The 12053-nt window shown below is 51.6% G+C and overlaps 2 protein-coding genes across 2 annotated transcripts; one reads left to right on the top strand and one right to left on the bottom strand.

Moving 5' to 3' along the window:
- Positions 1 to 223: 223 nt before the first annotated feature.
- Positions 224 to 3942, top strand: GUITHDRAFT_114910 (hypothetical protein; the record flags this gene model as incomplete). The annotated part of the gene is made up of 16 exons (XM_005825955.1): positions 224 to 253; positions 303 to 326; positions 499 to 552; positions 602 to 1091; positions 1214 to 1992; positions 2044 to 2145; positions 2187 to 2236; positions 2282 to 2412; positions 2539 to 2600; positions 2647 to 2694; positions 2812 to 3288; positions 3335 to 3406; positions 3454 to 3546; positions 3591 to 3650; positions 3698 to 3843; positions 3888 to 3942. The coding sequence occupies 16 exons, from the start codon at positions 224 to 226 to the stop codon at positions 3940 to 3942; spliced, it is 2673 nt and encodes an 890-aa protein (XP_005826012.1).
- A 5301-nt stretch (positions 3943 to 9243) lies between these two features.
- Positions 9244 to 9998, bottom strand: GUITHDRAFT_154549 (hypothetical protein; the record flags this gene model as incomplete). The annotated part of the gene is made up of 1 exon (XM_005825954.1): positions 9244 to 9998. A coding segment is annotated over exon 1 (623 nt), but the record flags the coding sequence as incomplete, so codon positions are not given.
- Positions 9999 to 12053: the final 2055 nt, after the last annotated feature.

The raw sequence follows: 12053 nt of genomic DNA, 5'->3' as shown, positions 1-12053 counted from the left end.
GGGGGGGGGGGGGGGAAGAGGGAGAGAAGAGACAGAGACAGAGACAGAGAGGAGGGAGAAGGAGAGCGAGGAGAAAGAGGAAGAGGAGGGAGGATAGAAGGAGGAACGAGGGACAGAGAGAGAAGAGAGGGACAGAGGATGGAAGTTGGAGGAGAGACAGGAAGGGAGACGAGGATATCAGGTGAGGACATGGGACAACAAACGTTGTGCATGAGAGCAGACGATGTCGAGACAAAGCATTGGGGAACAAGGGGTGAGACCTGATGATACGGGATGAGCGAGGAGGGGCATTACAAAAGTAGGTCCTCAGCATGCAGCCGAAAGAGGTTGGAAAGAAAAAGCTAGCAAGCGAAAGTGTCAGGCAGAAACCAGAGAAATTATGTGGATAGTGAGCATTAGCCATGGATGGAGATTTGAGGTCAAGATGAATCTGTTCAAACGTATCAGAGGGAAACTCAGGCGAGTGAGCCAAACATAGGTTGATGACCTCTGTGTCAGATGGTGGACCGGAACGCGATGAACCTCAGGTGGACCTTCGGCTTCAATCTTGAGGTAGTGGAGACGCTTCCTTGGAGATGCAACTAGTTGACATGTCTTTCAGTCGATGGTGCTGGTCGACCTGACAGCCGAGGGGCATCTAGCTATGTTCTATGCTATTGGACATACAGGAGTGATCTTTGACTACGAGATGCGACAGCAGCGCCTACTCCAAGGACACACCAATACCATCACATGCGCGGCGACGAGCGATGACAAGAAGTGGCTGGCGACAGGCGACATGGGCGAGAAAGACGCCATGATCATCGTGTGGAACGCTCGGACTGGGGTGCCTGTCCGATCCATCTTCGACCCTCACATAGGGGGTGTGGTTGACTTGGACATGACGCCGGATGCCAAGTACATCGCCTCCATAGGAGCAGGTCCGAAGCAGACGATTGCGGTGTGGAGATGGACTAGCCCCGAAGAGACTCCAGCGGCTCAGCATGACGTCATCAGCCGGGACTTGCAGACATGCGTCAAATTCCGCCGCGATGACGTGAGAGAAATCATGACGAATGGATCGCAGAGAGTGATCTTTTGGAGCTGGGAAGGTAGAACTGGTTTCTAAACTCCTCCTCCTCCTCCTCCTCCTCCTCCTCCTCCTCCTCCTCCTCCTCCTCCTCCTCCTGCCACTCTGTTTCCCTCCTCGTCTTCCTGTGACTTTCTTCCACAGACGACAAGTTGAAGTTCTACTCGCCTGCCCTGTCCTCCAAGGAGTTCTCATCCCCTGTCGGCAAGTTCACACAGAGTGTCTTCATCCCCTTCTCCAACCAGGCTGTCTCGGCGACAGAGGACGGTGACCTCCTTCTCTGGGATCAAGTTCTTCTCCCTGCTCTTGACGCGAGGCCCTCGGACCGATGTGCCGTCAAGCTGCTCAAGCTTCACGATGGTCACGCCATCACCTTCATCTCCGTCTTCGACAGCTTCCTCGTCACCGCAGGCGCCGACGGCTTCGTGCGCTTCTATGACCTCAAGTTCCGCCTCCTTGCTTGGTACGAAGACCTCGACGTCGGACCCATCGCGTCGCTCACCTTCACATCTCCCCGCGCGACTCCTAAGGATGGAGGCTACCTGGAGGGCGAGGTTCGCATCCCAAACTTCATTGTGGCCACCAAGGCAGGCAAGATTGCGTTGGTGAACGCAGCTATCTTCGAGCAGTACTCCAAGGAGGAGAGAAAGGGAGAGGTTCTCGTCCAGGGCTTTGAGTCCCCCATCTCCGCTATGTGCGCCTATCCCTCTTCCTCCAAGCTCTTCGTGGTGACCACGAGCGGGATGCTGCGAGTGCTGGACTTCGAGTCTCAAGCTTGGCTTCAGCAGAAAGTGCTGGAGAAGAGAACTCCCACCTGCATCTGCGTCAACCCCAACGGGCAGGAGCTAGTCATCGGATGCACCGACGGCTCCGTGCTGATCATCGGGGTCTCGGACCTCGAGCTCATCCAGCGCATGTCTCAGGTGAAGTGGATCAACCTCGCGCGGCTTCCTCTCCTCATCCCTTCCCACCAGATTGACTGCGAGATCACGTCGGTTCAGTTCGCTCCCGATGGCATGCACGTGGCGGTTGCAGATGCCCACAACTGCGTTGGGATCTTCCGCAGAGAGAGAAATGTAAGTCGACGTCTCTCCAGCTCTACCTCACCCTCTTGCAGGTGCTCGAGAGCGGCAAGGAGGTGCCATGGCTGTACGTGGGAAGATACAGGTGAAGACGGGAGAGTTCGCCTGCCTTGCGTGACTGTACCGGCAGGTCTCATCACGGCAGGATCGTAGGGCTACAGTTCATCCTTGACAAGGCTGCTGGGATCATTCGGCTAGTTTCCCTCGCGCAGGACAGAGTGATAGTGGAGTATGACTTGTCCAGCTCGATGGCAGCCACAGGTCCTGATCTCATCTCCTTCAACCACCTCCCACCTTTTCTCCGCCCCCCCCACCCCCCCTGTCTCCTTTTTTAAGTCATCGTCGCTCTCCTTCCCCTCCCTCCTTCTCCTTCCTCACTCGTCTAAGGTGTCGTCGTTCGATGTGCGATCACGATTGAGGAGACGGCGGTGCCCACAGCCCTCCTACAGGTGAGAAGATGAAGCAAAAGCTGCTAAACTGACTTGAGCTTATCAGCTCCCACCTGGATGTCAGCAAGGAGAAGATCCCAACAAGATCTTCCTGGTATCAGCTAACAGTGAAAGCAAACTCAAGGTCTCCTCCCCTCCCTCCTCCTCTCCCTCCTCCTTTTCCTCGTACTCCTTTCGTTTCTCCTCCTCCTCTCACTTTCACTCGCTGCAGGTGTTGGATATCATCGGTCTGACCGGCGTGCATGACAATCGACCGCTCGAGGAACAAGATTCGCACTGCCTGCAGACTCTCTTGGGCCCAACCTTCGGCCCTCCCCCTCATCGTCTCCTCACTCTCCCGCCCGACGAGCAGGGCAAGCAGTATGTCGTCTACGCGACCCCTCACAAGGTCGTCGGGCTCATCAAGCTGCCACTGGACGGGAACCCCAACTGCAGCATGGGGCTGATAGCGCATGCTGGGGAGGTGGCGGAGATGTGCGCGTCACATGATGGGAAGCTGGTGCTGACAACAGGAGGGTCAGACTGTGGGATCTTTTTGTGGGAGGTGGACCCCTCCGCCTTAGAGGCATCGGCAGCGCTGGGGGGGTCGGGGATCGAGCCGTTTGAAGCGTTGATCCCGGGGGGGAAAGGGGGAGAGCTGTACGACGAGATGCTGGATTATTTCTACCTGGCTCAGCTAAGAGCTCAGGTCCCGCTCCTCTCTCGGCGTTGGTGTGACTTACGTGAAGTGATAGGGAGAGGACACGACCGAAGAGAGGAAAGTTACAGGGCTGGCCCCCGTCGAAGCCGTACCAGAGTTGATGCAGGTTAAGATTGACCAGGACTCTTCCCTTTTCTCTCACCAGTCCTTCAGGCATTTGGGTATTATCCCTCCAAGTTCGAGATCCGCGATATGGTTCATGAAGTCAGAAGGAAGGGAAAGGATTCTGTAACCTTCTCAGACTTGGTTTGGAAGGACTCTTGCTGTTGTCAGCCCTGAGTTTCTATCAGATCAAATTGTTTGTCAATCACAAGCCTGTCAACGATGTCAGCCTGGAAGAGATTCAGCAGGTGGTTTGATACTGCCACCCTCCTCCTCCCTCATGTCTACATACCAGGCCTTCCATCACCTCGGAGCAGAGCCAGTGACAGGGATCCTGAAATGGGAGCAGCTGCGAATGATGTTGATGCGGATGGGAGAATCTCTGTCGGAGAGCGAGATACAAACAGCGATCGCCCGACTGACAGGATCGAGTCTGAGCGGGTAACGTCAAAGTTGCTGTTGGTCGCAAGCTCACCTCGAAGCAGGCGAGAAGACTTCATGGCAAGCACGTTCGCCGAGAACGTTGAGAGCATGTGCTAGTGTGCCCAGTAGCTGAAAGTCTCCCACAGGTCCTGGGGTTTGAGGGCATTGGGGCAGTGGAGTCTATTGGAAGGTGACATGTTCTTGGCTTGTTACTTGACACTCACTCGAGACTGTTAAGTTACGATACTTGACGAGAGCGAAAGATCTGCGGCAGGAGGAGCATTGAGAGGAGGGGTTGAGGCAAGGGAGCGAGAGCAGGAGCAGAAATCAAGTATCTGCTTTAATTTATTCAAAATACTCAAATGGAACTTAGGAGTTCTTTACATCAAAACATCACATCTAACACTCTAATGTGAAGATAATCTTCAATCGCTCTTTGTTTCCACACACGTCAACCATACTTTCCGATGCTTGCGTGGTGTTGAGAATGCCATAGAAGGCAGCTGTGTCCAGGTTCAGAGACCCGTACGAGTACTGCTTGCGGTCGACCACCCTAGCATACTGGGTGCAGTAGGTGGAGCAACTCTGGAGGGGGTTGTTGACGGTGGTGGTCTCACCATTCATCATGAGGGATAAGGTAGAGATGGGAGTGTTGCACTGAACGTCGGCAGAGATGAGGTAGACTGACGACTGCTGGCACTGCATCCCCTTGAACAACACCTGCGTGCTCTCTGCTGTGTTGGGTGCTGCTGTCGACGCTCTTGTGTAAACCGACGCAAACTGAAGGATCTCCATGGCCTTTTGCTGGAACGTTTGAGTACCGAAAGGCACAGGAGACTGGATGGAGATGGATGCCGTCTGAGCAGCTTGCGGCCTGATCCCGTTCAACAAGCTTACAGAGAACTTGTACTGCATGCTTTCCTCCAACGCCTCTCCGAGATAGTTGAGCTCCAGACGGCCAAAGTCTTGGTTCCACTTGGCGGCCGACACGGAGGCCGTGTCGTTGCTGGTCGTGTACTGGAATACAGCTGGGCGAGTGATGTTGTTGCCCGGACAGACGATCTTGTCACCAGGAGAGAAGCCTTGACCCTTGGTGATGATGACGATGCCTGTGATGGCTCCTGCCGTGTTGACTGTGCAGTTTCCTGACAAGCCTGACACCTGGGAACCAGATGCCACCTCGAAGGGCCCTGAAAGGTATCCAAGGCCTCCATCCACAACAGTGACGTACTCAACCTGACCCAGAGTGCAAGACGGCAGAGAAGACAAGTTAGCGCACTTGGAAGCCCAATCGTAGGCGGAAATCTGAATGGGAGTCTGCTTCTGGCAAGTGAAGTACATGTTGGCGCCCTTGAGAGTTCCGTTGCCGTTCAAGTTGGTCAGCACCACTTGCTGGTTGGATAGCGTGCATGAAGGAGCAAAGCCCACCTCAATCAGCTCTGCTTGAGGCGCAAAGTCTTTACCCAGCGACACTGGATCGACAGTTACTGGGATGAAATCCTGGGAAGGAGTTGCTGTCCCGATGAGCCCCTGGACGGAGATGGTCGTGCTTGAGTAAGCAAAGATGTTCATGTTGGTTTGAAACATGATCGAGACGTCGTTAGTGGTGTCCGCAACGATGGAAGATGAAGAGATGGACAGGTTCGAGAAACCAGCAGCAACAATGTAGAGCGGGCAGCTCTTGTCCGGCCCTGTGCTCATTGGAGCCTTCAGGTAAGGTACGTTGGATGTCGCAGAGATCTGAATGTTCTCAAGGCAGGCATGCGGGTAGAGGGGGTTTTGAAGGTCAAAGCTCACTTCAGTGGTGTTTGAGATCTCTGAATTCTCAGCCACCGTCAGAATCACTCTGCCAGCAGATCTTGACCAGGTTGCATTCGGCTCAAAGCCAGGGCCAGCATTTAGAAGGGTCAGGATGCCGTCATTTCTTTGAAATCCCAGCAGCCCGTGTACAGTGACTGAGTCTCCTTGCTTGAGCGGGAACTCTGGCTTGAGAGTCACCGACAAGGTGTTGGTGGCTCCAGGGAGCCATGAGCTCTGCCCGATACTCTTCTCGAGGAAGGAGACGGAAGACTCGATGAGCAGCAGGTTCGGATCAGACTGCAAGGGGGTGTAAGGGATGAACACTCCAGACCCATATGAGAACACTTGGAGGTAAAGCTGCTGCCCGTCCTGCCCGTAGACTCCGTTGGTGAGCTGCAGGCTGAAGTCCAACACCTCGAAGGCATTCAAGTCTTGACCCAGCTGGAAGGAAAGTGTACTGTTCGTCGAGTTCCAGATCCACTTAGAGAACTTGTCCATGCTGGGGCCTGACACTGAATCGGCGACTTGCGATGCAAGCTTCACGCCATGCAGGTTTGTGACAGAGAACCAGACGCTCTCGTTAGCAATCAACTTGACCGACGCGGAGAACGACAGGGACAGCGAGTTGAGCTGCCCAGGCTTAGTCGACGAGTTGTGAACGTTCTGAGAAGCCGAGGAGGTGTTGAAGTAGGGAGGCAGCACCACGAAAGGAGCAAGGTCCCCTGTCGCAGGTGTCATCTCGACCTTTGGCAGGATGACTCCGCCAGACTCAATGAACACTCTCTGCGGCAGTCTCGCTTGTCTCGGGTTGACCATGTTGAAGCTAACAGTGTAGTTCACACCCTCGGACAGCGAAGAGCTGATGTTGAGCACCAGCAGCCCAGCCTGGGAGTTGAACTCTCCGTTCAAAGGGGCCTGATACTGGACAGACTCCAAGGCATGGTCTGATTTCAGCCCGGAGATGGTCAAGCTGGCCATTGAGTAGAGGGGCACGTTCGTCTGGAAAGTGAAGGTAATCTTGTTCGTGCTGCCTGCTGCCGCCTCGGTTTGAGTGACAGTCGCCACATTGAATTTGAGGTTTCCAGTGATCTCTAGAGCGGCTCCAGCTGATGTCATCACCTTGGTCATGTTTTGTGTGATAGGTTGATACAAGAAGTACTGAAGCAAGATGCGTGGAGATGGCTGTGGAGTGCTTGGGTTGAGGACTGTGAAGGAGATCTGGTAGATCACATTCGCCATCATGCTCTCACTGATTGTCATGGTCACAGCATTTGAAGCATTCATCCAGTGTGCTTTGCCACCGAAGATTGAGGACCCGTTGCCAGAAAGATCAATCACTGAGGAGGGACAGATACCTGACAACCCAGAGATCGTCAGGATGGTTCCGCACTTGTTAGAGATGGTCAGATTTGACATCAGAGTCACGGTCAGCATGTTCTGTGCTCCAGGGATGGAGGTTGACTGCACGATGTTGGACAGGACGATGCCAGGAATGGCGACTGAGGTGGGGTAAATGCCGTCGGGCGACTGTAGAGCGGTAGGGAAGGCGGTATAATCTTTGATGGTCACCATGGGTTGACTCACATTGCTCTGTGGATAATGAGGGTTGACCGTTGAGACTGAGAACACAAGAGTTTGACTTGCAGTCCATGACTCGGTGATGCTCACTGTCAGCGATCTCGTCATGCTGTTCCAAAGACCGCTGTTGGCGATGTACGAACTTGAGCTGACTATGGCTGGCTGAGCTGGAAGATCAACCTCGAGCGAGCTGATGATCAACTCGGCATCTGTTGAGCACTTCAGAATGTTCTGATCCATCTGCAGAGAAATGGTAATTGTGTTGTCATCGCAAGGCACCGAGCTGTTCTGGGAAACACTTCGAACTGTGAATTGAGGAGATGAGACATAAGGAATTAGGCCATTCATAGTTTCAACGTACAGCATAGTCCTTTCAATCATGGTGAATGGATTGTTTCCGACCATAATGATTGAAGCAAAGACTCCAGACGTCGAATCATGCGAGAAAGGTAAAGGATTCTTGACCTTAAAGCTGAACGAGATCACCACATCTTCCATTCCCAAGTTGTAGCTCGTAATGTTGGGATTAGTCGCCGGATTCAAAATTAAGGTCACAGAGCCCTGAACTACTTGTACAGAAGTAGAATCAAAGAACGTAGGCATAGTCTCCAATACTTGGCCATCACAGAATTTGTAAGCTTGTATGTTTTCCAGCTGCACCGTCGATTGATTGTTGAATGGAAATCCTTCAATCACAAGTTTGGCGGCGGTGTATGCTTCAGCAGTATAACTCACTGTTGGGAAGATGGGGACGTTGGTAGCAAACGAGAAGGTGATGAGGTTCTCGTCGCAGGGGATTGAGGAGGACTGTGCAACCTTCTTGGTAAGGAACACGGCCGGCCAGACGGTCATCGGGCAGTAGTCTTCCTGTACAGCAGCCTTGATGCTCATCGGGGCAGAGTAATCGCAAGAGACAGCTGACTTGTTGAGAAGCATCACTCCCTGAGGGTCGGAGATGTTCATGTCCACCATCGCCTGAAGCTGAGGCATCAAGGGGTTGCGAATTTGGAAGGAGAACTGCAGCACTTCGCTGCAGACCACGTCTCTGTTGGCTGTCAACTTGAGGACCTTCTGACAGTTGTACCACGTGGCTTCGAAAGCTGGCGCAGCGCTGATCCAGTTCAGCTCGACGGTACCTTCCTGATGGTCTGCACCATCGATGGCGTACAAGTACACTACACTGTTCTGCTTAAGACTGCCTTCGAACGACAAGGTGACTGTAAGGTTGTTGAGGTCACCTGGGTATGGGCTACTCTGAGACATAAGACTCTTTCCTACCCTCCACCGGTCAATCGTCAGAACCGAAGATGGTGAGATCGCATATGGAGGCAGAATCACTTCATTGACGTTGCTCACAGTGCCGATAGCCTCGATGGAAACCTTGCCAGGCATTGTGTAGGTCATCGGGTTGTTAAACGCAAACGAGATTGTGACGGGAGAGCAAGCTTGTAACGTCTCTTTGACCTTTAACTCAATCGTTCGTGATGAATACGTTGCGGTGTTAGCAAAGTTAGATGCGTTTGGTCCAGAGATTGTGAAGTCACTGTTTAGAGGCAGGTCTTGCGTAAAGGTCACTTTGATAGCTGTCTTGTCCGCGGCCAAGGAGAGCATGGACTGAAAGGTCAGCGTGATCTCGTTGCTGCATCCTGGCTTTGAGTTTGATTGTGAAATCTGCGCTTGAGTAAAGTTCATCGTGCTGATTCCAGAACATGTGCTTCCCAAAACTTGGAATGGGTATGTCATTGAGTTGCAGCTGTTCAATTTGATTTGCTGAATTGGCAAGGATGGCGAACAACCAGGGAAAGCAGATATCGCAAGGGACAAGTTGTGAAGCATGCCCTGACAATAGCTGTTGTTGATGGTGAATGATATCTGATAGTCTGTGTCGTGCATGATGCTCTCTGTGGTGGTGAAGATGAAAGCGTTTCCTGTGACGAGAGCATTTAGGGTGCCCAAGGAAGGATTGGACTGAACATCGCTTATGCTTTGAATGCCCACCAAAGGCTCAAGGCTGAGAATAGAAATGTTTGTCACTGTTTGCATTGCATCGACATTCAGTTTGAAATTCAAAGTAATGGTGTTCGCCTGTAAGGGCCAGGGGTTCGAATGTTCAATCGTGCTGCTCAGGATCTCGGGTCGGAGGGTAAGGAATGGATCATTTCGAACCTTGATCTGCGATCGTTCGATCGTTGCGTTGTGCGGACAATTCTCTGTCAAGATGTTACTGGCCGCAATACACACATCAGCAGCAGGACGGAAACATCCCGGATTGGTGACGTTGAAGGAGATCACGATGGTTTGGAACGCATCGATGGGTTTGAGAACGAACAGCTTGAGCGTCTCCGTGAGGCTGTTCAGAATGCCTTTAGAATCGCTTCCACCGGGGCTATCAGAGAAGTATGAGGAGTCGCCAGTCAGATTCACTGTGTCAAGAGGCATCCATGAAGCAGTCACATTCTTTCCTAGAGAAGACAGGGTGATGATGGAGCCCTCCGTCAACTTGATATTGGCGCTGAATGTTACAGTGATCTGATTGTTGTATGAAGGGAAACTTGTGGACTGACCAATCTCAGAGGTCACAAAGGTCGGACCAGTCACCACAAGAGGATACAGCATCAGGTCGCTTGTGCCGAAGTTCATCTTTTGTCTCGGCAAATTCAACCCTCCAGACACCTCGATGCTTACAGCTGCCGCTTTTTGTGCAAACCCGGGATTTTGAACCACAAACGAGAAAACGAAATCAGAGGTATTGAGCACAAAGAGCTTTGTAATCTCCATCTCAATGACTCCATTTCCTTGCCAATTGGCGCTTGCGATCTCCTCGCTCGTGTAGGTTGGTGGATTTCGCACGCAAGCTCCTTGCAAACCGCTGATGTAGACCATCAGCGAGGGGCAGTACATTCGCGGGACCGCAAAGTTGGTGGCGATAGTGACAGTGAGTTCGTTGAAAGCTCCCGGCAAGTATGTCTGCTGAGCTATGTTCTGTACTGTTAGCTTGAGAGGCTCGACAACTGGGAACACTTGTCCCGGTTTGATGATTGTATGATCGAGCAAAGGACATGTACCATTCACCAACAGCTGCACAGAGCTTGTCCACCAGGACGACTCAGTTCCAGTGATTGCCGTCAGCTCAACAATCACTTCCTGTTCTTGTGCAATATCTTCTGTCAGCTCCACACAATACATCGAGGATGAGCACGGGGCATACGAGAGACCGCTGAGTCTGAGTTCGGTGTAATTTAACTTCTCAAGACCAATCAAGTGAAAGGTTGTACCTGAAAACAAGGGTACTGTAAAAGATACATTCACTGTGAAGTTCTCAGCGGAGCACGGCAATCTAGAAGTGTTAGATAGAATTGGTCCATAGAGCACAGAGGGACAGTAAGTCTGGAACGGTCGGTATAGCACATTCTCTGGAACATGTGCGTATTGCATGTCAAGGATTTTTTGGCATCTGACGATTTCAACTGTCATATTTGCGAATGAGTGACAACAAAGCGGATTCTTGGCCTTGAATGAGAACATATAGACTTGGTTGCCAGTTGATGATGTTGCACTGATGTTGATGACGTTTGACTCGAGCATGAACTCACTGTTGATATTACCGCCAACATTGTGTAGAGAATAGCCACCAGTCAAATACTCCGTTGGCAGTCCTTTGATCAAAAGGTTCATTCCCAGAATAAGTGGCTCGTTCAAAGTGACTTCGAAATAAATCATGTTCTCACCAAGTGCCATTGCAGACGATTGGTTGACAGAGACTGATTGGAGCAACCATGTATGGACCTGCAAAGCCACTAAGTTCGTGACAGGAGCAAAGCACATCTTTGTGATGCTAAGGGTGATGTTGAGGTACATCGATGAGCAAATTGCATGACTGATCGTTATCTTGGCTGAATAAGGTACTCCGGGAGTAGTGTTGCCACTCAAAGTAAAGACAAGGGAATCCTTGTCAACCATCCAACTTCCTGTGAATGGCATTTCTACCATCGCTTGCGATGAGCTCAAGTAGGGCAATCCAGTCACCACTAAAGCAGATCCATTTAGAATTGGCACATTTGTGTAGAAGGACATCGTTATCTCAAAGGAGTTATCAATCACAGAGCCGTTCAGGTACAAGACATGAAGCTCAGATGGCAAAATCTTGAGTGGAGCAGCATATCCTTGCTGCATCGGAAGTCGTGGTAATGCTGAGCAAGTTGCATTGTCAGCTGTCTGACTGTACCTTGCAGCAAAGTCGAGGCAAGCCACAACATCCTTGTCCATTGGCTGGCGGTAAATTGTGACAGCATTCACATCACAAGGGTTGCGGATCATGCTTGCCCTGATACAAACTCCTGGAGATGGTTGTGGGCAGTTGGGATTCTTCAGCGTGAAGGTGAACATGACTACCTGTCCTGCTTCGATCCTCTCCGTCACTGTTACTGTCATGCGATCAGACTCATTGTTCCAGTAACCTACACTCCCAAACTTGCCGGCGTCGGTTCCTGTTAAACTAATCTCTCCCGAAGAAGTCTCATTTGTTTTCAAATCAGTGATTGTGACTCTTGATTGAGCAGACAACGGAATATTTGTCATGAGAATCACAGACAACTGATTTTCAACCAAGGGATAAGCGGTGTCTTGAGTGATATTCTTGACGAGGAACATGGGTGCGTAGATTTGCAGAGGCAATGCATCACCCTGAACAAACTTGCAGCTGCTCAAGGTGGTGCAGGCAGAGGCTGGTGTCGAAGTTGAATCAGGATCCATCGGGATGAGGTCGTTCGAGTAGCCATTGATGTAGGTCTGAATTCCAATGCTCGGTGAGTTCTGAGCCTGCGATGGGTTCACGAAGTCGAATGAGAACA

Source organism: Guillardia theta (assembly GCF_000315625.1).
Source record: "Guillardia theta CCMP2712 unplaced genomic scaffold GUITHscaffold_79, whole genome shotgun sequence".
Lineage (NCBI taxonomy): Eukaryota > Cryptophyceae > Pyrenomonadales > Geminigeraceae > Guillardia > Guillardia theta.
Note: the sequence above shows the minus strand (reverse complement) of the source record. Positions and strands in the feature narration are given on the sequence as shown.